The 26,952-nt window shown below is 38.9% G+C and overlaps 1 protein-coding gene across 3 annotated transcripts; it reads right to left on the bottom strand.

Annotated features, from left to right (window-relative positions):
* Positions 1 to 1,252: 1,252 nt before the first annotated feature.
* On the bottom strand, positions 1,253 to 26,952 carry LOC124158650 (nuclear valosin-containing protein-like). Of its 3 annotated transcripts, XM_046533856.1 has the most exons (16): positions 26,855 to 26,952; positions 26,676 to 26,770; positions 26,447 to 26,570; positions 26,239 to 26,345; positions 26,080 to 26,144; positions 17,942 to 18,086; positions 17,498 to 17,677; positions 15,960 to 16,094; positions 12,424 to 12,643; positions 11,151 to 11,433; positions 9,408 to 10,146; positions 4,667 to 4,834; positions 4,285 to 4,407; positions 3,703 to 3,909; positions 3,383 to 3,613; positions 1,253 to 2,527 (listed from the first exon to the last, which is right to left on the bottom strand). In XM_046533856.1, exons 2-16 carry the CDS (start codon positions 26,736 to 26,738, stop codon positions 2,399 to 2,401), a joined length of 2,919 nt encoding a protein of 972 aa, XP_046389812.1. In that variant the 5' UTR covers positions 26,739 to 26,770; positions 26,855 to 26,952; the 3' UTR covers positions 1,253 to 2,398. The 3 variants fall into 3 exon arrangements, with proteins under 3 accessions (XP_046389812.1, XP_046389811.1, XP_046389813.1); XM_046533855.1 differs by having other exon boundaries at positions 26,676 to 26,940; XM_046533857.1 differs by having other exon boundaries at positions 26,447 to 26,487; positions 26,676 to 26,919.

Genomic DNA, 26,952 nt, shown 5'->3' with positions numbered 1-26,952 from the left:
ACAAAGCATATAAGTACAGGTATGAGCTGATAAGAGGATTGTGGTGTGTGAATAAGAGGCTATTGAAGAGTCTAATATGTGGTGTTGTGCTCTACGGTGTGCAAACATAGATATTGGGGAAAGAAGACAAGAAAAAGCTGGTGACATTTGAGACGTAGCATGGAGAAGAATTGAGTATGTGAGATAGAAAGAAAAAGGAATTGGAACCCAGGTATTGTGGGTGAGGAAAGAAAACTTCTTGATGAGATGTGGAGGAGGCAGAGGGTCTGGATGGAGAGAGTACTACGCAGGTGGGGGATGCTGAAGAGGGTGTAAGAGGGAAAATTGTTCAGTGAGCATAAAAGGGAGACGAAGAGAAGAGGATTTATTGATAGAATTTTAAGGAACATTCCAAGCAGTGAATGGAAAAAGGTAGTTTCATGAGGTCAGGGGGACAGGCAGGAGTCATTCACAAAACACTCCATGGAAACCTATCTTTGCTCATGGAATACCATCTTACTATCACCATTACCTAATAGTTGCGGCTCATACCTGATGATAACAAATCCTTGCTGCGTGAAAGGATAGTTTGCATATCGGTACATACAATAAATTATGTAGGTATTATTAAAGGCAAAATATACTGATTAAAGTTGGCTATCATGGGATAGTTTACTTATCAACCTGACATGTTCCTTTTCACTCATTGACTTCGTCGATTCAGGATAAGGCCTATAACTCGTCATTCTATCCATTGACCCTATTTTCTTCCTTTCCATTCCTCACCAAGCATCCCTTAATCATTGTTTACAGTATCGCCTCACACCTTGGTAAATTTATTTATTTATTCCCACACCACTGAAAGCAGCTCCAATTGGCCTTTAACATCAGAGTTCCCTAATGTCAACAATTTTAACGTACATAAATTACCAGGCCCTTGATAGGGGCAACCTACTCAGTCAAGACTCGAACATGTGACCTCTTGTTCGGCAGGCAAGGAGTTAACCCTGCCACCACTGAGGCTGGTTGTATGTATGCTCTACCCCCTTGTATCCTCCAAGTATCCTTTTGAAGTTTCCTCTACTCACATTTCCAGTCTAATCCCACGACAGTCCATCAGAAGATATGAATTTGATGATGAAATAGGACACCAAGCAGGTTAATTGAAAATTGATGACTCTTTACGATCCACATATGTACTTTTTAAAGCTTGAAATGCAACAGAAAAGTTAGGGGCAGATAACTACAATAGTGTTCAAATGATAAGTCCAAAACTTTATAAAAAGCAGTGTAAGTTATTGCCAAAGTCTTTTGATTAAGCATAAGGAAGTCATTGTAACAGCCGACTCATCCATTTACACATAATTCACGCATTCAAGGGTTATAAAATCAGCCCTCCAGAACATAGGCAATTACACGAATTATTTTAAGAATAACAAAGGGTGACCTGGTAAAAAGAATTACAAATATTGCTACCAACATTTCTCATTGATGTATGAGAATCTTACAATCTTAGAATGTATGAGGGTCATCCATTCCCTCACAGAACAGATCATTACCTAAATGTTAATTTGTAACCAGATTTTCAAAAGGAAATTGGAAAATAACATTGGGCACTTAGAAACCTCATGTCAGCGGGAGAGCATACCTCAATATATATTCAAACATTTTCTAAATTCAAAAGTGCATGAATTGCAAAAAGCCACAAGTATTAAAATAATTCTCTATTGACATTTAATAGCCTCAATACACCCAAGTCCCATGACAAATTCAAGTACAATAAAAGAACACTAACATGAAATGATCCAATTGCGAGATGCTATTAATGAATTTGTGCTTCCATTTTAGGTAAAAATCTAGCTTCACTTTTAACTAACATGAAACTGAGATTTGCAATGGTGAATTTTATCTGCCAAGTACAAATATCTATATAAATCCTTTGGCATTTAGCAAAATTCTTAACTACTCAATACTTAATATTAACACGAGCTTGAACTTGGAGCACAAACTTCTTCAAACAAGCCATTTTCCCAGAGAAACTAATATTTGTCCTCAGTATCTACACTGTGAATTCCTATACTGGCTCCCAAAAGTTGTCAGTACCACATTTAATTAATGCAGAGCTTCCTTGGCTTGAGGTAATTTATTTCATGGGTCACTTCTATAGATAAAAACTACACTTGATAAACAAATTGACTTCCAAAATGTTTCAAAGAAAAATGCTATCAACTGACCTACCACAAATCAACTGTGAATGACCGTCACTGTGCTGCAGACAATGTTCCAATTATCAGTGATCCATGTACGCAGTTGCCCAAACATTCAACATACAACATGAATGAACAAATCAAGCAAGGACTCATGAAAACAAACACAAATCAACACTTTGATCCTCTTGATAAATGTTCTGGAAATGCCATCACTTGGCTAATGGAGATGAGCACATTGATTCCATGGGTGATTCATTCTCCTCCACCATAAACCTAGAGTGAAGTGGGTGCTGACCAGATGAATATATCCTCCTTATCCTTTCATAATACTTGACATCCTGTAAAAAAAAGAAAATCATCATTAAAAATCCTCCACCATAAAGATAACCACAGTCACAAACTTCTTCAAATACATTTCATCAAGCAATACGAATTATGCACTGACCCAAGACCCTAATTTATTTCTACAATAGAATATGTAGAGTACACATTTAGTATGTATCACGGCATTTAGGCAATAATTTAGAAGCTACTATCAGTTGAAAAAGTATCTCCAAAATTGGAGTGGCACCATATTTTCTCCTAAATGAAATATGACTTTATTATTGTACGATATTCTAGGTCGCTAACATGAAGATTGAAATACAAGCACCAAATAATGGGCGTTTTCCTACGTTTGGCACAGCATGACACCTTTTTGAACAGTAAAAGTGGGCAAATAGGCTTGAAAGTAAGCATATCCCTTCTGTAATAATCTGAAAGTAAGCATTCTGTAATTCTCAGATTAGTGCAAAACCGCAGCATTACTTTCTCACATAATAATTTGGAAGCAATTACGAAAGAATAGGAGAACTTTCTGGCAGTTCATAAACTGGTTTACGATTAATTGACCCTTTCTCGTCAAATAATATATTCTTTAGCTTCCTTATTTATGTCTTCATAAGCCAGGTAAAAAAATTTCATCTGAATGACTAACTGCTACTGCAGTCTTCTAGCTCTGTTAAATCCTTTAGTGTAACCAAAATTTTGTAAACCAGCCTTTTATGGTTCTTAGCCCTGGACCCAAGAAATGGCGTCTACATGAATGCTAGCTTTAACAGACTACCTAATTCAAAGGGGACTCAATGAGCTTATAAATAATCAATGTCCAAAGAAAACATCAGAATATGAAACTGAAATGTTTTTGATCCCACCTTTTCTGGAACAGAGGGCCGAATTCTATCAAAAGCAGCATGGAAATGCTTTTCACAGATCATGAGATTACTGCTATCACCACTGCCAGATGCAACAAATTCCTTGAGGGCTGCAACCCCTGCCTCTCTCACAAGAGCTGCTAAGTCAGCACCAGTGAATCCATTGCAACGTTCACTTTGTCCTATTGCTTCAAGGTTAACATTAGGACTCAACACTGGTTCCCTTCCATTCTGAGGATGAAAATGATAGTTGACACAACATGAAGCATGAATTGGCATAAAAATATAAAATCAATGTATATAGAGGATGCCACACTAACCTTGCATATAGCCTTCAGAATTTCCACCCTATCAGTAGATGAGGGGATTCCAACATAAATGATCTTGTCAAGACGACCAGGCCTAAGAATGGCAGGGTCTATGATCTCAGGGCGATTTGAGGCAGCCATTAAGTATACACCTTTCCTTCCGTCCATTCCGTCCATTTCCGTTAACATCTGATTCACCACTCTTGCACCAGCCCCACCCTAAAAATAAAAAAGAGATTAATATAAGATGAATACATATTTAATAGATATAATAGAAAGTATAAAAAAATAATTTTAATAAAAGAAATCAATGCTGCATTGGTATCATGGTTGGTTATTAAACTAGAATTAAAATTAAAACATCTTATTAGCATGGAATACATATGTACAATTATATAAGAAGAAAATTTAGACACAAAAACTTAAAATTATTCTAAACTTAAATTTCAAGGAAACTTATATTTCCTTGAAATTTAAGTTTAGAATAATTTTAAGGAAATTTAAGTTTAGAATAATCAATAAAACTTATAATTCAAGGAAAATTCCATGAATCATATCATGAAGAGGCATTCAAATTAGCTAGATAATACTCACATCTGCAGAATCATTTCTTTTGGGGCAGAGGGCATCCAACTCATCAAAGAAAATTACGCAAGGAGCTGAACTCCGTGCTCTTTGAAAGCACTGCCTCACTGCTCTTTCACTTTCACCAACATACTAGAATTAAAAATGGTTCAATTACTTATGAAAATCAGTCACATATACATGCCGAAATTTTAGATAAATCTATTGCAATAAATAGACATTCGCAGAAGTTATCACACTTCACCATATTTGATTCATAAAATCATTAGAACTGCCAACACTACTTACATATCAATACATGCATACATATAATATCTTAGTATCAAATTTTTCTCCCAATTATTTGAAGTCATCACTATCAAAACAAGAGATTATAAATAAAAAAACTTACCATATTTAATAATTCAGGCCCTTTCACTGAAATAAAATTGATTCCAGCTTCATTGGCAACTGCCTTGGCCAACAGGGTTTTTCCACAACCTGGAGGTCCACAGAGTAGGACACCAGCAGCAGACTTCAGCCCCATAGCTGCAAATTCCCGAGGATGTTTAACTGGAGCCTGAAATTTAAACATCATCAGCAAAGGGCTACAATTTTGTATCCTTACACATTTTTTCTCAACCAAACCAATAGGTTTACAGTAGACTCTCATTAATATGAACAACATTTTAACAAAGTTCTCATTTTTATGAAGCAAATCGTTGGTCCTGACATAAGGGCTAAGGTCCAATCAATACTAAAAGAAACATTATTACGAAATTATGAACCTCAGTTCCGGTCCCAGGGGTTATAAAGTGAACTTTATTACCAAGTTCCTGGATAAGAAACAGCGTTTATACACTAACTAATGGCATTTTATAACACACTAACGACATTTTTTAAGGGGGATATACATTATCCTGAGTCATAATCATTGCGCTACATGCAAGTTCTTCTTTTGCTGTGCCCAAGAGCATCAGTTTTAGTTGTTCCTTCAGGAGGAGATACTTCAGTATCCATGCAACATCATGTGATAAGCTTCATTCCTGTAGAATCATAGTGACCAGCTCATTAGGGCACGTAAATTACGATCAGTATGTCCTCTTCTAACAAACATTCGATTTATGAACTTTCAGAGATACAAGAATTCAAAAAATTCATGCGTGACCGAAATTTCAAATTTGGCACCTTGTTGACCAATGTATGTGGCGTGCGCAGTGTGGCTTAAAGGAACAGCAATAGGGTGGTTTCCTATTATTTTTTTATTGCCTAAATCGAAAGATTATTACTCCTGGAGTATGTATTTCATGCTTTTAGATTTTTAAATGACGATATCTATTTTTCGCTATTAAATGAGAAGAGAAAATTTTCAAGCGCACGAAAATGACGGGTAAGTATAAATGCCAGAAAATCTCAGTGTGACGTCGTTCTGGTTCCCGCTGCCGCAAGTAAGGTGAGCTTGGGGCGAGGCTCTGAGCACTGATACGACGCAGGATGCTAGCAGGTAGCTGGTAGCGCATGGCTTAAATAAGGATTATTAATACCTTATCAAACGAAGAAAACTTTCCGACCTTAGCCAGTTTTAATAGGTGATTATTAAGACATGTTTCCCTGAGCTCTGTGCCTCATGCATTTATTGGTAATCTCAGACGATGTAAAACTCCTTTGTACTCATATAGAAACCAGGTCCCTGTGATGTCACGTAGAGTGGAATCGCATCGATGTGCGCCAATCTGGCCTTTTTCAAATGAGGATAAAATTGATCATTGCCATTCGTCTAAACCGGTATTTCTAAAACCAAATAATTTGTATATTATGAATACACTAATGGTGGGTAACGAATCGCAATCAATGCATTTTGTTTTCTTTGATGAAGGAAACTACCCTATTGGGCACAGTCTAAACAAAGTGTCAATTATATCTGTTATGACGTCAGTAACTGTTCACCATTTCGCCTGTTCTTCCTTCCCGCAGACAGCACATTTTATTCGGCTACATCCTCGTCACATGCACAGCTAGATCAGTTCATCACATAGTGAGTTATCACATTCAGCACCGAGCATGTCAATTGACGTTGTCCCGTCCAAGCCGAGATACGGAGCACGTCAATTAACGTGCTCTGCCGGTCGGACCGGGGCCTACTTCTCTGCCTCCATACGTGACTAATATAAACTTCGGAGTCATCCGATCGTGTGCATGGCCTTCAGCAAGCTTCCCTCTTTCACCGTGTGTGCACCGTTTGTAAATAGCAGTATTTGAAGTTATGGTGCGAAAACTTCTCTCTATTTTTCTTTCTTATTTTATCGGCCAATTCTGACGACGTTCATGAAAATCAGGCCTGCATTGAATGTGTTAACAAGTGATGGGCACTGTGCGAGTGAGTCAGTTGTAATGTGCAACTCAGCAGAGAGAGCTGTGAGGTGAGAGTCTTATTTGGTGAGTCGCGACTCCCTCCCCTCCGCAGACCACACACATTGCGCGTGTTGGAGTCGTGAGCGGAAGGAGCGCACACGACTCCCTTCACGCACACTGTGCGCTGGAATTGTTAAGACTCCTGGTGCTCACGACTCCCTCAGTGCACATTGTGCATGTTGGAGTTGTGAGCAGTGGAAGTCAGACTCCATACCTACACGACTCATTCCACAAACATTTTCCATGTCAGGCTCATTGCACGCTTGGCGGGTCAAAGGGAGCACATGGCACTTTTCACGGGTAGCCCACTGCTCACCTTTTCACTCTGCTCGAAAGATTCTCCTGATTCGTTTCTGGGTATTACTCTAAAGAATCTCACATGACCCTTATCGTAATATGAGACCTAACGCGACGTATATCTGACAGAATTTTAAGTTTTTTAAGCTCTAATTGATTGACACAAAGATTTATCGCTAAAACAAGGCTACTAATATTCAACATAGTCCAAACAGCACAATTTCGGAAGAAACAAGCGTAACGTAAGTGCATTCAAACAAGATGAGACGGACTGGAAACTTCAGGCAACACAAACTGCATGTATCACTTTGCTGCGCCTTCGCCCCTTCACTTTGAGGGCAACGATGTCACATACAAAATCGGACATGTTCTTCCCTTGCTCCTTCGCTCATAGCCTCGTACAGCATCGTAGCTTGAAATACGGAGGGGAGGGAGCACTCTCCTTCCCCTCGACCACTCCTTCAGCGCTCTTCAGTTATAAGCATTTCCGAAGTCCACCTTTTAGTCCGACAATGAACACACTCGTTCGAATTTTTTTAAACAGCAGGTTTTGACACCAATATATAATTTTCAGTCGCAAAATCATCATATTAGAGTCTGGAGAAGATTTTTGAAAAATCAGGTCCTCAGCGTAATGGAAATTGCTCAGCAAGACAGATGTTGACCACTAACCACGTATGTCCTTCAAAACTACGCGTTTCTCTACGTTTGATAAGCGATTACTATATGCAGTATAAATGCCGCAGGATGCCCACTCGTGGCAGTAATTTAGTGTGCCCTCCGGAGCAAAAAACCCCGCGCTAACTTTTCCTTTGTTCACCAAGGGGTACCGACGTGACGGCGCGATGCTTACAAAAAAGCAAACAGGAGCATTTTAAAAATACGTCACTAAGGGAGAAACTCCCCTGCCTGCCGCTTGTTTTTGACCTAGGGTTTCAGATGACTGACTCACGCTGAAAACCAAGGCCACTCAGTTCCCCTTGGACTTGCGACCGGCGAAGGGGAGGGGGGGAGATAAAAAGTTTGTGTAAGAGGCGCACCCCCATTTTCGGCTGTAATTTCTGGGAAAAAAGGTGCGCGTCTTACACGCGCTTATACGGTATATCCTTGGAACTGTTTTAATTCAGCTATCCATTCCCAACTTCTTGCTTGCTCCTGCAAGATGGGCCCTGAAATGGGGATCAGCTCCAGAAAGATAGTTGAAGACATTTGTCCATTGACATTGGTAATGGAGCGTTTTCGGTTAGGCCCCTAGGACGCAGCGTTAACAATTTCCGACCGTTAGACAAGAATTGCCTACAGTATTATGACCGAATGTCATAATTAATTGCAACTGTCTTCTTCTTCATGCAACAATCGACAGCCATCGCAAACCTTTTCCTCCGGAGAAAATCAACACTGCTTCACATCACGTTAGGAAATCGCTACAATCGTATGACAGAGACCGACCTTTAGTATAAAGCACTCAATTCAAGTAACGTATAGATCAATGGGAAAATGTTGGCTTTCGTCTCTTAAGTGCGAATATTTTTCATCCAAGATTGCGGCACATGCAAAAGTTTCTCCTAGTATTTAGATGATATTGAAATAAACAATGTGAATGAAACAAGAGTTACTACTGAGTCATATTCAAGATAATTAAGAGATACAAATTTTGGCTTTCATCTTCTTGCGCGCACATTGTATCTTCCGTAATTTAAAGAAGTTATCCAAGATGGTGGCGAGTGAAAAAAAATGCTTCTCGGAATTTACGCGTTGTAATTCTGTGAAGAATCTTAAACAACCGTCAAAAGAATGCGATCGAAGTACATAGCTCTGTATATCATATCTTTGAGCGTGTAAATATTGGGACATTGAGTTATTTAGGAAAGTCAGCATTAACGTTTTTCGCAATTCGCCGCGAGCCGCAGGTCGGCTGAAACACACCACGGAAGGCTATGGTTACCGTTAATAACGACGATTCTGATTGGCTTATTCAGTGGAAGTCTCTGATTGGCCCTCCAACGTTGCGAATATTAAATTATTCATATGAAAATAAAAATTTTACAGGAAAAATTGGTTATTGAGAGGTGAATTTCACTGATCGCGCCAAAATTTCATTTCGTTGATCGGGAGTTTACACTACTGTGTTTACATAGGCAATTGGCCGGACCAATAGCATTTGTTCGTTGAACGGAGTTCTTCGTTTAGCGGGAGCTCGTTAAGGTGAGGTTTTACTGTACTAAAGAAACACAGGTAATTAAATATACCATGCAAACATTGGCCAATTATTGAAGATCTGAGTTGCCATGTGTTTTCATTCCTGCCATTCAAAAACAGCTCTGATAGGAATGCATTTTTAGTGATTTAGTGATTAGTAGATATTTTATTATTTCATATATTAATATTGAACTTATGATGAGTAGAATATTTAAGAAAAGATACACGCTATACTTTAACCGTACCAGAATATTCATTTGAAGCTCCTCCCTTACGTCCGCCAATGAACCGATTGCATCCCAAGACACATCTGGGACAGTGGCAAAGCCCTCTCTCTTAGCTGATGGCTGAACAATTTTCAATGCAGCCTCAAAGTCCGCAGCCTCCACAAATAGGTCTTCCAGATCAGCACTTCTGACAGAGTCACTCACACGCACCCAAGACAGCCACCTCTCCAAGTCCGAGCCCATTTCGTCCCCCTCTCCCTCTTCCACCTCCATTCTCTCCTCAAACTCATCACCCTTGGGCTCCTCCGCCCCCTCCAAAGGCTTCCTACCCTTCGGGGGTGACGCCACTTCAGCCTCCTCGACACTCAGGACAGTGGTCTCTGTGGTTCTCGAACCATCCGTGTTATCATCCTCATCCCTCTTTGAATCACCCTCACCCTTGCTCCCTGTCACCCTTCCATTGGCCACTGGTTCTGCTGGTCCCTGAGACGCACTTTCCTTCGTACCCCTGGCTTTGTCTCCACTCTCATCCACCTTGGAATCATCATTTGTTGTCTTGGGGGTCTCCTCTTGATTCCCAGCCACTTTGCTTGCCTCAGGCTTGGTTTCTGTGGAGCCAGGCACTGCTGGCTGCTCTTCCTTGCAGTTCACCTTTAGTGGCTCCTCTGCTTCAGTTCCGTTTGAATTTCTGCTAGCATAGCCTGAAGAGGACCTTGATGAATTCTTCTTCTTGTTCTCACCCATCTTCTTGAAGACCCTAAGACATTAACAAAATTAAAATTAATACAAGCTGAGCAGCTAAAGGTAACTACGTCATTAAAATAGATTGCAACAATCCATTTTGAATCCATAAAAATGATAAGAATTTTCACACAGCACAACTTCTGTTTCACACTCTACCATCATGCTTAACTTTCTCAACACAATCACTGTGGATTAAAATTGGACAGGCAATTCTGCAAGCCACACTTGTAATTAAAGGCAGGCTATGATGCCTATGGGTGACATGTCACTCCCATTCAGATGGGAGAATTGCTTATTATGTAGTTTCTTCTGCAATATTGAGTGTGCCAAAATTAATCACCCATTGATATACAAGTGCCCAAATGATTACTTGGAAACCCATATGACAACTACAGTAGACTAATAGGAAGGAAGCAACAACGTAACTAGATGAAGTCACATTGTGACTAAACTCTTTCATCTCCATCTAGCTTGTTATTGAGCAACAGAGTAGAGATTGAATATTATAAAAGGATGCATTGAGCTTAGCTTTAAGTATGACTTCAAATGTCAAAGGTTAAGCATGATAAATACAAAATTATTTGGGATTTAAGAATTGCAGTAAGTGAAGAGTGCAAAAATTAATTTCTAAAGCTAAAAAAATGTTGCTTAATCAGGAAAGCATCAAATGAGTACCAATGCCACTTAACCAATTAAAATAGCTTTCTGCCCCACCTATCACCACAGAAACCAAGGAGTATTATTTCATTAGGTTTTGGTCTTTACAATTACTCCAATTTAAATGGTTGCTTTATGGAACTGGAGATCGCAGTAACCTGATTTTATGGAGTAATATTGGCTTAGTAACATCGACTATTGACACGCCCCACTAAAATTTGAAATTAAATCACTTAGATAGCATTACAACCTATGGACATGTCAATAAGGCAACAACAATACCTAGAATTTGAACCGCTATTTTAAGAAACCTTTCTGACATACCATCCAATTTTTTTAAGGAAAAAATGTCCTACTTACCTATCAACAGCTTTCATTGCTGCCTCTCGTGCCAATGCTTGCAAGTCAGCACCCACATACCCAGGACTATTTCTAGCCACCAACTCTAGATTCACGTCACCAGATAACCTTAGATCAGAACATAAGACCCCAAGGATTTTCTCCCTTGCTCTCTCATCTGGAATGCCAATGCAAACTTCACGATCAAAACGTCCCGCACGACGCAAGGCTGGATCGATGGCATCGGGGCGGTTGCTTGCACCTACTACTAACACTTGGTCGCCACCTTCTTTTTTCCCCAATTCTGCAAGAAAAAAAATATAAGTATGATTTTTTCACTTGGAAGTAAATACAGGAACTTACTGCATAACACTAGCAATGCTGTTACAAGAAAGTAGCACATAAATTTCCTGACTTTTCCTGATAAAAATTGCCATTTTCCATGATATAATAAACTTGCAGCCAGCAGCTTTCCTTCTGCTCACTTCAGCTTTCCGTTTGTCTCCTCCACACAAATTGGTTGTCACTGGTTCGTCCTGCAGAGCCTTTGCGCATGGGTTATGTCTTTTACAGTCAATCCTCCTCCTCGCTCCTCACCGCCATGCCCTTTATACCCTTCACTGGCAATAGGGGGGGCAGGAGGAAGGGGCACTAGGGGGAAAGTTTGCTTAAAATCTAAAGGATATCACTTCACTAACATTACATTCCTTCAATGATTTGACACTTTAACATTCCCTCACACACACACACTCATTCACTCTGCATAGAGAAGTATGCAATTTTCCATTTAGATGGTGGTAATCAACACCAAGTCGCATGATCCATGTAATTTTCAAGTCTACCACAGACTTAAAAGTGACAGCTCTTAAAAATAGTTGATAATACACCACCACCTAAGTGGAATATTGTACATTTAAGCATTTTAGTGAAACAGGTCCACTACATTGACCTTTACACAATGTTCTACTCAAGTCATGAATAAGGAATACAGTCAATTTCACAGATCATTTTGATCTCTAATCGGCCTGATAAAAAAGCCCTTAGACACCCCAAATCAAAATCCTTGAACTCTGAGGTAGCACAGGAAAAGGAACTGGCCTCCCTACCCTGAATGTGTGATGTTCACATGACAGTGGGTTATTCTGGAGTAAGCTCTACCACAATCTATCCAAACAAACCTCCAGGTTGAATCACTAAGTGAGTGATAGCAAAAATGAAACCTAAACAAAAACAAATGGCTAAATATATAGTCAATGGTTATCACCTTCATGTTCCGGATCAAAAATTTCCTTACCATCCAAAGATGAAAGCAGTTGCGCCACTATGCGCCGCTCCATTTCCCTCTGAGCTGTGACACGATGTGGAGTGATTGCATCTACCTCATCCAGGAAGAGTATACAGGGGGAGAGTGAGACAGCCTTTTCAAAGAGTTCACGTATCCGCTCTTCTGACTCACCAGACACACCTGCAACCAACTCTGTGGCTGCAACTTTGACTAGTGGCAGCTGGAGTTCCTGCAAAAAATTGAGAACAATCACTTACATCGTCACCATATACAGTGCACTCCCGATTATCTGGGCTAATGATGGGGAGAGACGGCAGGAATAATCGGAAAATACAGATAACCCAAACTTTCACATCAATGTCTTGCAATGTTCATAATTTACCTAAAACAAACAATATATTAATATTTATGCAGTTATTCTCTTATTTTAGAGCCCTTTCTGGACTCAATGAATGCTTTCTTCGCCAGTTCGCGATCTTTTTAGTGGAGCGCGGTCACGCACTGCGAGGCTTGGAAAACAGGAGCACGGTGGTCCCGTGCAAGCAGCTAATGCACAATCGCTTCGATTTTACGAAGGAGATTCTAACGAAAATAATAAGCCCAGTTTATCCTAGCATTAATGCAGTAATTCTGATGATTTTGTGTCCGATTTTGTGTATTTTTATAAAGATGGCGGAAAAAATTGAGCAAGAGTAAAAATCATGCACGGATAATCCGCAACCCGGATAAACCGCAGCCGGGTTATCAGGAGTCTGCTGTAATAGGGTAGTTTCCTTCATCAAAGAAAACAAAAGGCAATAATTGCGATTCGTTACCCACCATTAGTGTATTCATAATATACAAATTATTTCGTTTTATAAATGCCGGTGTAGACGAATGGCAATGGTCCATTTTTATCCTCATTTGAAAAGGGCCAGATTGGCGCCCATGCAATGCCACTCCACGTGACGTCACAGGGACCTAGTTTCTACAGGAGAAGATAGGAGTTATACGTTTATCCCAGTTACGTATAGCCCAGTTTATCCTAGCATTAATGCAGTAATTCTGATGATTTTGTGTCCGATTTTGTGTATTTTTATAAAGGTGGCGGAAAAAATTGACCGAGAGTAAAAATCATGCACGGATAATCCGCAACTCGGATAAACCGCGGCCGGGTAATCAGGAGTCTGCTGTAATTATCATTTAATATCAAGTTGTACCCAGAGTAATCTTTCAATTATCCCCTTCTGATAAACTGCTTCGCAGAATATCCATTATTTTCTCCTCCCTAATTAGTTATCAAAATATTTCAGAGGTAAAATTAATTAATTATTTGATAATTAGATACATGTACCAAAATGAAGAGCCAAATTTCAGCAAAGCAAATTCCATATTTATCAAATTACTGTTCGCAGTTTATACACATGAAGTTGCTTTCATGCTACACTGTGAATATCTACCAAGTAAATTCTCAATTATCTATCTGGCTTCTGATTTTTTTCTCCCAATAGAGTTTGAAAAGTATTTTAATAGTAAAGATAAACAAAGTAAAAGCACCACATCATGAAATTGAACAGAACTAAAGATTAGAGAATTTTTTACAGGAAAACTTTTTACCCTCTGGATAATTCCACAGCTTGAAGGATATAGAATTTGGCGGAAATGGAGAGATGAAGCCTTTCCCAATGTAAAACAACAAACTGACAAGTAATAAGACTAGAGATGTGCGAATAGTATCCGCGAATACTCGAATACCTCGAATACTAGAGAGTATTCAATATTCGAGGTCTCGAATAGTTATGCGAAAAGTACCGCCTCGAATACCTCGAATACTTTGAATTTCGCGTCGTACACTGTCGCACGCACGTCGTTGGTAGTTGACTCGGAAAAATGTACAGAACTCTAGTCTTTTAGTGCATGCAGCGCCGTTATAGGCAAGTTGACGAACTACATCAAATTCGCGGGTCAGAGTGGTGAAAAGAGTTCGACGTGGGGAACCTAAATTCATCCGGGTGAAAAAATCCGAAAATCCCCGGTTTCCCCCACCAGGAAACTCCAGTACCGTGGGATAGTAACATCGGCGCATTTCCCACGATCTGCTATCCCCCTCCATTCAGCATTCGCCTCACCCACTCTGACGCTTTCATCTTCTCCGAAATCAAACAAAAGGTCCTCGCTCGGGCAGGGGTCGTATTACAAAGACCTTAGCTTCGAAAAAAATATCAACTTACACGAGAACAATAAAGACGTGTCTCACGCCCCCCTTTTCTAACTCACTGACCTTTTTATGCCTACCTGCCTCGAAGTTCCCCATTTCTGGAGCTCAACTGCTGCATGAGTACCGTGGGATAGTAACATTAGCGCATATGAATTAGCAGTAAAATATATTTATTTGTTTATAATGCTGCCATCTATTGCAAAATCAGAGATCACTACATATAACTGAAATTCTACCATCATCATCACTGTCATTAGTCAACAATCCTAAGAGTGGTTTGAGACAGCTCTACTCTCTCCTATCTGTTAGCCTTTTCGTAGCGACATATTTCTTCTCTTTTACATACTTGATATTCTATCATCAGATTAAATCAACTTTATTTTTGGAGCTAAGGGTGGGGACTCAAACTTAATCTGAGCAAATCCACAGTGGTATATTTATTGAAGAGTTGTCCAACTATTCCCATTTTTATGCTGTGAATGGTATTAACATAAAGGAAACAGATGAAGTGAAGAATCAGTGAGTTACAATAACTTGGAATCTATTATAGGGAACACGTACAAGGAATATTTGTGGCAGAGCCCTGAAGAAGTTAGGATTCGTCAAACATATTGTAGGAAGATTTTTGGAAGAGAAAGTAAAAGAAAGGTGCTATTTTGCACTTATCCGACCACATCTTGAACATGCAGCGAGCATATGGGATCTGCTGCAGAAAGACTTAATCTGTGAACTAAATAAAATACAAAAGAAAGTTACACAATACATAAAAATACATACACTGCTACAGGCATATAGACATGGTTACCCAGCTGTTAAGCGAATTACGCTGGGAGCCACTAGAGACTCGGAGGCTGAGTGCAAGGCTTAAATTACTTGAGAGGTTGAGAATAGATATATTTAAGAGCGACACAGAGAACATCATATTTGAGCCCCATAATATTTCCAGGTCCGATAGAAGCAATAAATAAAGAGAGACACTTTACTGAATGGATAGACATGGGAATTCATTCTTCCCCCAAACCATGAGGGACTTAAATAAATGTTCTCTTGTATCTCGTTTGAGCATTTGCTTTTTATATGTAAACAGCTAGTATTCTAACACCCACTGCCACATGCCTTTTAGGCGCTTGCGGGGAAGTATGTAGATGTGAAGTAGATAGCACTTCGGAAGACAGAATGATTTCGAAAAGTATATTCAATTTCCCAACCATTCTAATTTTAATTTTCTATAATAGCAAAATTTTTTTCCCTCAAGAAATAACAAAGAATAAATTATATAATGGGCATCCCTAATCTACAGACTAGGTCATCCATTAGCAAAGAGATTAATAATTAAGTTTCTACTTACCCCAGCTAGGGCATGCGCCAGAAGTGTTTTTCCACAACCTGGTGGTCCATGCAGAAGAAATCCTCTCGGAGGCTTCATTCCAAGTTTCTGATAAACATCTGGGTTTTTCAGGTGAACCACAAGTTTGCATACTTCCTGAAAATCGAATAAAATTGAATAGTATATTGCTCAAGATGCATGGTCGTACGATATTCATGCCATCATCATCATAATGGACTCCCTTAATCATTTGTAAAAAAAAAAAATAGCTTTCAAAAAACATGTACTGTATAAGGTTATACAGTGAAACCTCGATCTATCGTTCCCGCATTCATCGTTCTTCGTCACTGGTCCCAAATATAGTTCCATAAAGGCAATGTAATTTTTTCCCGCATCTATCTTTCCCTGAAGTTTCATTTTCCTGCATTGATCGTTTGAAGATCGCGGTCCCGTTGTATAATTTTCCTCCATCCTTCGTTTGACGAAAATGAGACGAAGTGTTTACCATGTGTCATTTATGGCTAATAACCACAGGCACTTAGTTTAAATCTTCTCCAGGAGATTGAACTACCATAGCTGAGTGCCCTGGGATAGTAACATCAGCGCATTTCCAAAGATCCCCTATCCCTCTCCATTCAGCACTCACCTGATGATACGACCTGTAATGGACGCGAAAGCTTGCACGACAAAGCGCAACATGCAGCTGCTCTCGTAAGCTGTTAGCAACGATGCCTCTGGCTGCAAAAACCTACATTCCATGCTTCGGATTATCCACTAGCATATGACGGTAGGGGTAAGGGTAGAGCGAGCTACAAGGTGAAAACAATAAGTGGGATGAAGCCAAGGATCAGGGGCTGACGATTAACGCAACATTGTTCACACTTTACACATTGCCTCAATAACATATTTATTAGAAAGGAACATTTCAATTAATAGACTATTTTTGGCCTTTGAGATCCATCTCACAACCAATCATTGCACCAGCGAAAGCAGTTGTTTTAGGCATAACATGCACATTAAATACGTGTCAGTACTTGAAATGGCGTTTGATGGATAAGAATTTTTACATGAGACAGAAATGCATAATATTAGTGTAAATGTCGAGGGGAGTGCAAACATTTTTTAGTGATGTGGCGTGTTCCTTTACGATATTTGAAAGAGATATTAGTCCAATCAACAATATGACCTAAGTGTTTCGATAAAGTACTAATATTCCTGTAATCAGCTAACATCTTGTTTGAATCCTTTAATGAACATCATAATTACGCGCCAAAATCCTGAGTTTCCTGGGACATTTCAACCTAGCCAAACATTCCTCCATTCATCGTTTTTTCCATCCCCCTGAAAAGCGATAGATCGAGGTTCTACTGTAAATGAGAGAGACTTCATTGTACAGGGATTATACTGAAGTCTAAAATAAAACTTTCTAGTACATGCTTTATTCGACATTTTGCACACATGGTATATTTACTTGCAAACCAAGTTGATAAAAAATATTTTTGGCCAAATTGGTATGCAGATAGCCATCTTAATCCAGGTTTCCTGATGGCTTAACATACCTCCAAGACTTTCTCGTTTCCCGCAAAATTTCGGAAAGTGATCGTCTCCTGAACATCCCTGCTCTTCTTGGCCACACCCCCAGGAGCACCATCTGGGGCCTTCCTTTTCTTTCCCCTATCTGACACACCACTGGTGGATGTCTCAACCTTGTTTGACTGCTCTGTACTTTGTTTTGATGCCTAAAATATAATTATAAAAAGTAAGTTAAAAATTAAAAAAACATGCTGATTTAATGATTATGATAACATGACAAATAAAATGAACTGGTAAAAATCACAACTTTAGGGGAGGAAAACCAAAAACAAGGAAAATATCTGATGAAAGGAGAATAAATACAGCATCCTAAATATTAAAAATAAAGAGCTAAAAAAATTGGATCAAAACATACACTCGAGAATCTAGGGAAAACCTAAGCCAAAATTGTAAAATCACACATTACTTACACTCTTTGAAGATGAAGACTCATGATGAAGGTAAGAGTTATCCGTGAGATAATCCTGCTGTCCATCTCCATCTTCTTCAGGGACATCCTCATCACTACTAATGTCTATCAACTCCAAGTCATCATTGCGAGGTCTAATACTTTTCCTACAGTTACATAAAACGAACATTCAGTATTAATTACAACACTCCTCATAGAACATTATACTAAGGGTTGAAATTTGCAGTAAAAAAATATCTTCAATTATCTTCAATTTGAACCCAGCTCTCCCCCAAAATATTTTATGACAAATTTCATCATTGATAATATTTGCACCCAGATACATGGCTGTGTACAAAAACTATTTTCATGCACTGTATTGATAACAATCAATTTCAATCAATAATTAATGAGTGAATCAGTTTTTTCATCAATGACAAAAACATTTTTAGGGAAAAATACCATTACAGGCCAATTACATGTATGTAGTACATATTACTAACTTGTAATTAAAAAGGGATACCAACTGAATCAAAATCGATATTTCTACATGGAAAAAGTGAGGTTACTCTATTAAATTGGTCCATTCATTGTTTTTTTTTCTCAAGAAGTTTCTTCAACATAGGTAATCTGGCATGTTCATATTTTCCTTAAATTTGTCCAAAGAGCAGTCATTTCAATTTTGAATATTTGAGGTACCAATCATTTGAAAGCTATGTTTATAATTTTTTCTATAGTTTTGTTTTTTCTTGACTTAGTCATAAAAGATAAATGCATACTGAATTGGGATCACATATAGATAAACAGGAAAAAAGCAGGGATTTCCAGCAAATAATTAAGATGAGAAAAACCACCTAGAATAGTGATCAAACCATAAACCACCAAGTGGTCTTCAATACCACTGAGCAGACAACTACAGTATGCATCCAAGATAATTTGTAAAAAGCTTAATTGTTTAGGTGTTTTATCCATCAACGAGTGCGCTAGCATTTCCAATTCCATCTGCTAACATTATAAAACATGCTGGTTACAAGGAAACATGGCAATGAATTTAAAAATCATAGTTTTCTAAAAAATAACAATAAAATAAATGGATTTTCAAAAATGGTCACCATTTTATCATATGTTAAAATCCTTCTCTATGTAGGTAAGACTTGCATTCAGAAAAACTGAGGTATGAGTTGTTTTCTTTATTAATTGCACCCTCAGAAAATCATCTCCTTATTTACCCCATGACAACAACAGTTTGAAGTAAAGTTCTGCATATTTTTATAACATTAATCATAGTGATAAGTGACTTTGAGCACTTCCACACTTTTTTACTTTATGGTCTCACTGTAGATATATGAGGCCAATTGCAACATTTTGAAATGATTGTGCTTCAAATTTCTATTTTTCTTTTTTTGTTAGTGTTTTGAATGATTTTAATGTCATCCCTGTCTCACTGTCATCGATTTCTTCATCCTTTTTAGTGCACTGATGCTATTGTGTGATACAGTATTATATGTATGTATGCATTTCATCATTAGTTCTTGAGCTTCAGCCTTTAATACCCTCTAAGTACCCAAAAACCCACACCCTCTATTCCCCTCCTTGACCCTTCGATGGGCACACAGCTACATTCCATGCAGCTTAACTTGGTACAGTGGAACCTCGTTAAAGCGAGTACTGGCTATTGCGAGACCCCCGCCATTATGAGAGATAGACAAGCCACCGTCAATTGACCCTATGATTAGCATGTAAAAAAAATTGTTTTTACAAGGCTCCTTTGGTGTTGACACTTGCCATAGCAACAGTATCCATAGCCAGAAAACCTTCACCCAGAGTACCTAATCTCCGTAATTGCTGGCGATCTGTTAGAAATGAAGTTAACATGGAGTGCTCAGTCTCAAATTCATGTAGTAAACTGTCGTTCACTATAGAAAATAGAGAGCATTTGAAGGTAGACACCATGGCCAAAAAATGCAAAACAGTCCTAAAATGAAAATAATGGAGCAATACAAGAGTGGCATAGTTAATCTATCTTCCTATTCGCTCTTCACAGTTAAAAAAAAACAAAAGCGCCAGAAAAATGCAGATCATGAAGAGTAAGGAGCTTTGTTCAGGTGGTTTTGCCAACTTCAATCTGCGGGAACTACTGAGAAAGGCTAATGGCTTCGCTAATGGCTATGTTTAAGGCTGAAAAGTAGTATTTCAGTGATAGATTGAGAATCGAGAACTTTGAGAGTTCAGAAGGTTGGCTATACTAATTCAAAGCACGAAAGCATTATCTCCCTTCATAGTTGCTGGTGATGCCTGCGGTGTAAAACCGAAGTCATGGAAGAAAGGACTCAGATCCTAGCAGAATATCTTAAGAAGTATTCCCCACATGATATAATGCAGACGAAACGGAACTTTATTACAACCTAATCCCCAACAAACCCTTGCAGTACGAGGTATTTCTTGCAATGATGCTTCTAGAGGCAGGTAATGCACCTTAGCGATAGATTATTTGAAGATCTGATTCTGCACTTTCAGTTTATTTAATTAAAAAAATTCTGTATTCCTTTTTCACATTTCGCAGTCAGTATTGAGAATGTTTAATCAATAAATTCATACTTGTAAGTTTTGTTGGCCTTAGGGTCCATCAGATGCGTATTCCTTTTCGTTTCTTTGTCACATATATTACGCATGCGTATTATTTTAGTCGTAGTTTCTTGCAGCTTTCTTTTGTTTTACCTAAGTGACATCAGCTTAATATCTGCGTTATATTTTCCGTGAAATAATATCTAATTAATATCTTTTATGACATTACCAATTTTAATTCAAGTCATTTTTAAAAAGTGACATGGATACACTCTGTGTATTATCATGGAAGAAGATTGGTATTACCGTATAAGCGCGTGTAAGAGGCGCACCTTTTTTCCCAAACGTTGCAGCCGAAAATGGGGGTGCGCCTCTTACACAAACTTCTTATCTTCCCCCCCTCCCCTACCCGGTCGCAAGTCCAAGGGGAACTGAGGGGCCTTGGTTTACAGCGTGAGTCAGTCATCTGAAACCCTGGGTCAAAATCAAGCGGCAGGTAGGGGAGTTTCTCCCTTAGTGACGTATTTTTAAAATGCTCCTGTTTGAATTTCTTGTAAGCATCGCGCCGTCACGTCGGTACCCCAGAGGTGAACATTGAAAAGATCGCGCGGGGTGATTCGCTCCGGATCGCGCGCTAAATTTACTGCCACGAGTCATTTATATCCCGCGGCATTTATACTGCATATAGTAACCGCTTATCAAACGTATAGAAACGCGTAGTTTTGAAGGACATACCTGATTCGTCAACATCTGTCTTGCCGAGCAATTTCCATTACGCTGAGCACCTGATTTTTCAAAAATTATCTTCAGACGCTAATATGAGGATTTTTGCAACTGAAAATTATATTAGTGTCAAAACCTGCGGTTTAAAAAATTCGAACGAGTGTGTTCATTGTTGGACTAGCGCTGAAGGAGAGGTCGAGGGGAAGGAGCGCGCTCCATATTTCAAGCTACGAGGCTATGAGCGAAGGAGCACGGGAAGAACACGTCCGATCTTGCATGTGACGTCGTTGCCTCCAAAGCGAAGGGGCGAAGGCGCAGCAATGTGATATACGCAGTTTGCGTTGCCTAAAGTTTCCAGTCCGTCTCGTCTTGTTTGAATGCACTTATGCTACGCTTGTTTCTTCCGAAATTGTGCTGTTAGGACTAAGTTGAATATTAGTAGCCTTGTTTTAGCTATAAATCTTTGTGTCAATCAATTAGAGCTCAAAAAACTTAAATGCTGTCAGATATACGTCGCCTTAGGTCTAATTCTTTTTATAACCTCGTGCGTGTCATACAATTGCTGAAATATATCGAGATATATTTTCGAGCTCAGAAGGTGACTCACCTAGCTTTTGACCTCCAGAAACTCGGAGAATTGAACCTGGTAGACCGAAAAAGGTCAGTTGGTGAGATGGGGTAGGGATAAAACGCGTTTCCATTGATCCCCTTGATAATTTCCTATTTTCCTATGGAGTCCCGGAAAGGAAAAAAACGGCCCCTTGCACACACACCGAATTTGGACGGCCGGTAAAATATCGGCCGATATTTTACCGGCGAAGCGATGCTTGCACACACGCCGGATTTTTACCGGTCAAACGATAAGTTGCTATGTTTTTGAGCCGGCGACGGCGATCCACAGTGACAATGGCCGGCAGCTAACCGGCATTTAGCCGGTGCCGGCGCGTGTTCGGTACGTGTGCAAGCTCCAATGCTCTCCCATTGTTCACTATTGGAATGTGGACGGCCGATATTTTACCGGCCGTCCAAAATCGGTGTGTGTGCAAGGGGCCTTAAATTTACGACGTGGTTATTATCCTAAGGCGCTGAGATTGCCCCGATTGTTGTCCTATCTCTTGGGAAGGTTCATGCTATGTGCCTGTCGTGTTTTGCCTTAAAATTTTCCACGGCTGCAATTCTATTGCAATACTCCTGCGAGAGCTTTCAAACAAAATTATTCGTGAGTAGGACAAGCAACGTAGAGCGATGACGTATGCGAAGAGAGGATCGGAACTCTTTCTACTCCCTCTTATGCCGCTATTATCGCCGCAGTTATCAAAATTTCCTCTTTCAAATAGTACTGAAAGAGGAAATTTCGATAACTGTCGAAATTCGAGGCATACGTCTGCAACACCACACGATAGGATAACAAAATACCGTAAAATGTTTTTTCTTTATAGCTTCCTTCCTCAAAATAGGGGTGCGCCTCTTACACGTGTGCGCCTCTTACACAAGCTTATACGGTATTTCAATGATGTAATGGGCGTAACACTCAAAATGGGCCTTTTCTTCGAAACATTGGCAATTTTAATCACATTATTATGCAAGCTTAGTAGACTTTTTAGAGTAGATAATAAAGATATTACATTGGATGACAGAAAAGGTCTTCCCAGGTAGAATCCTTCTACCACCTTCCACCGTTTTCATCAGCAAAAACAAATGCGATACGTTATTTCACATAACTGCCGTGTAACGTACACGAACAATAACCATACACCAATGGAAACATTTGAGGCAATTGATAACCTGAATACAGTTTAATCAGTAAAAATTTGAATTCATTGGGAAATACTGAAATAATGGAATGATAATGTAAATGCACTGATCATCATCAATCATGTAGAAAAATGAATGAACCAAACAAATATTGCCTCCTCAGGCCTGAGGATGATGCAGTGAGTCGAACCGCAGTCGTGATTAAATAAATATAGGTGGAAAATCAAAGTTCAATTTTCATTCATCAGAGGAAAATGTGATAAGAAAAAAGCCATGGATCACGTAATAAGTTTTAGACCTCATTGAAGAACAGAGAAAGTATAAGAATACGAATACTGATGAAGGACAGGCTTCTTACAAGAGGATAAAGAACGAGATTTGCATAAAGCGAGGAAAGCCAGAGAGGAGTGGATGAGGAACATATGCAAGTACATGCAAAATAACCTCGTACATGGGAAAGTGGAAGCAGCCTATGGAATAGTGAGGAACCATATCATGGAACAAAGCACAAGACGTAATACCAAAAGGGACAAGTATGAAAATATTCTAATTCAAAACAAAGACAAAGCCAAGAGACGGAAGGTATTCCTGGAGGAATTACACAACGGAAGCAAACTTAGCTAAAAAATTCTGGAAGAGGAAAGTGAAATAGAAAAGGATGACATGGGAGCGAGCAACTTCAGATTGGAAATTGACGCTGCAATGAGAGACCTGTGAAAGAATAAGGCCCCAGGAATAGATGACATTCCAGAAGAGCTAATCAAAAATGCAGGAGAAAAGGTCTTAACTCAACTGTATAAAACTTTTTGCAATATGTACTCAACAGGAGATTTACCTAGTGACTTCAAGAAAAACATCATCATTCCCATACCCAAAAAGAAGAGAGCAGAGAAGTGGGAAGACTTTAGGACCGTAATCTTGAAGACACATGCATCGAAGATTCTGACAAGAATCGTTTAAAGGAGAATAGTAAGAAGAGCAGAAGAATTCCTGGATGATGACCAATTTGGATTTAGGAAAAGCAAGGGCACAAGAGAAGCAATTTTAGCTCTTAGGCTGCTCAGAGAGAAGAGAATGGAGAAAAACCAATTTTCAAAGCATTTGAGATTAATAGAAGGCAATCTATACGGTGGAATGGAATTCAATGCTTAGAATTCTGAAAGAAATGGCAGTGCTCTACAATGATCGTAGATCTGCTCATAGTTCGCATAAAAACCAAGTAGCTGTGATCAAATCTGGACCCAACAGAGCAGAAGCAAGAATAGCAAAAGGGTTGAGACAATCGTACACACTTCGCACTTAATTTTTAATGCTTACATCGAGAAAGCCATCAATAAAATCAAGGAGAAAGATTTGGGTGTCAATATCCACAGAGAAAAAATTAGTATGCTACACTTTGCTGACGACATTGCACTCACAGCCAAGACAGAGAAGGATTTGAAGATGACTTTGACAAATATGGAAAGGACAATGGCCAGATATCAGCTGAAAATCAACAAAAAGAGGGCTAAGATATTAGTATGCAGCAAAAGAGAGGAGACTAAGACAAAAATTAACCTAGAAAAACACAAGCTTGAAGGGTTAAAGAGTTTTCTTACATGGGAAATCAAATTACCAACGATGAACAAAGCAAGAAAGAAATAGTTAGTAGAGTAGCGCAGGTAACTAGGGCTTTATACAAAAAGAAGAATCTTCTTACAGCTGAGAATACAAACATAGAAGTTAGGAAACTATTCATTAGATTCTACATATGGACTGTGCTTCTCTATGGAAGCGAGGCTTGAACATTGACAGCAGCAGAGAAGTCAAGAGTGGCAGCATTAGAAATGTGGTGCTACCAAAGGTTGATGAAGATAAAATGGATGGACCGTGTAAGTAACGAGGAAGTGCTAAGAAGAGTTGGAGAGAAGAGAAGCCTCCTAAAAACCTCAAGCAGAAGACGGGATAACTTAGTTGGCCACATTTTGAGGCATGATGGCCTGATGAGGTCAGTCATTGAAGGACAGGTGGAAAGGAAGAAGAGCAAGGGACGGCCCTAAACAAGTTATGTACATAGGACAGGTAATAAGGATTCAAAAGAGAATAAATACACGCTATGAAAAGGTTAGCAGATAGGAGAGTGGAATGAAGAACTGCTTCGAACCAATCTTAGGATTGTTGACTAATGATGATGAGTTTCACATAGTTTAAATCCACATCAAACTGCTGCTTCAGTAACAGGGCACAGATTGTGGTGCATGCTTGTGATCACGCCAACTCGAAAGAAGTACCCACCAAATAGTTAAATGGATTTGGTATACATTTAAGTGATATGAGTTTGCTGTGAGCCTATCTCGATGAAAAATGATTTTGAACCATTAACATCCATTGACATTGTAGAATAAAAAATTGTGAAAGTATACAAAGTCATTCAATACCAAAGAAACAGGGCACATCAGTAGACATTTTTGATGTAAGAATGCCCATAGCCAAAAAATACTGCAAAACAACCAAGCTTAGATAAAGGAGGAACTAGACTGGGAACAGTTACAATTAAATTAGGAGAACCAAGTGAGAATTAAGATGAAATAGAATAAAATATTGCACCACAAAAACTAATGACGAAAGGCATGCATATCAAACCAAATCACATGTAAGCATCAGTGCACTAAAACTAATAAAAAAATATTGACAGCAACACACAGATGAAAATAAAAACAAAAAAAAAGACACTAGAACCATCAAATATACGAAAAACAGGGAAAACTCATAAAACAAAAAGCAGTTCACAATGCTACAAATGACTTAAGTGATAAAAGACATAGTGAGCAGAAATATCTACATAACCAGCTAAAAAAATCAGAAAATAGAAGATGTGTTTACGCAAAGTAAAGAAGATAAAACTGAACGTCAATTTTTGATGGCCATCAAAATGACAATGGTGTTGATCACCAGTCATAATGGCAATGATCTAAATTATAACGCAAATATTGACATTCAGCTAAGAGATAATTGGAAAATGGATAAATGAAAATGTATGCCTTATGTGACTGTAGTACATCATTGTGACAACATCAAAAATGATGCGCCAAGGTGTGAACGAATCAAACATGACTTTCCTCGTAAGTCTACACTTACCTTGCATCGTTGGATGAGTTTTGAGTATAAAGTGATTCCAATGTATTATTCATTTCATTGCCGTCCTAAAATAAAAGATCAAATACATACATTAAAAAACCACACGGATAATATGTTCGTGGACTATCTTCACTTATAGCTATGAGATTTCTAGCTTACTGTCATCAATTCTAAGTCATCTGAGTCGAAGGCGTCACTACCTTCGGGTGAATTGGAATGATAGTTATCTTGACCAATACCGTAGGTCGCTATAACCACGTTGAAAGCTGAAATGAAAAAATCACACCATATAATGAATGACGATGAGAAAGTCATATCATAAAATCCGAGGTATAAGTAATATTTGAATGAAATGGTAACTAATTACCTTTTTCAACACAGCTCCGGAATGCGTCTCTTTTCTTTTTCCTGTAATCAACATATTTATCTTGAAGCTCTTTGGCCATTACATCTATATCAATATACACCTTGTTTTTATTGTCCTCCATATACTAGTCGAGAAGAATCATATAGGAACAACATTAATATGCTTCAAGAATGCTCGATGATCCAAAAGACCAACTACACTGCAAGTAATGTCAGTTATTGTAGCTTACCTGCCTAACACGAGGGACCATCAAATGGTCAGCGAAGTAAGGAAGACGTTTCATGGGCTTCATGTACTTAGGTTTTCTTCGACCAGCACTACTACCTTGTATGGGAACATAATCATGAATTCCATGCGATTTCCCCATAGCAAACATTCAAATCATTGAAATCATCAGATAACACAAACCATCGACAATTACTCAAAACATGATATCGTCGTTCGTCTGTTGCTAGTTACGAAGATCACGACCAAGGAAACGGGCGAAACGGAAACTGTTCCACAGT

This window comes from Ischnura elegans, chromosome 5, assembly GCF_921293095.1.
Source record: "Ischnura elegans chromosome 5, ioIscEleg1.1, whole genome shotgun sequence".
NCBI lineage: Eukaryota > Metazoa > Arthropoda > Insecta > Odonata > Coenagrionidae > Ischnura > Ischnura elegans.
This window is presented reverse-complemented; position numbering and strand designations above follow the sequence as displayed.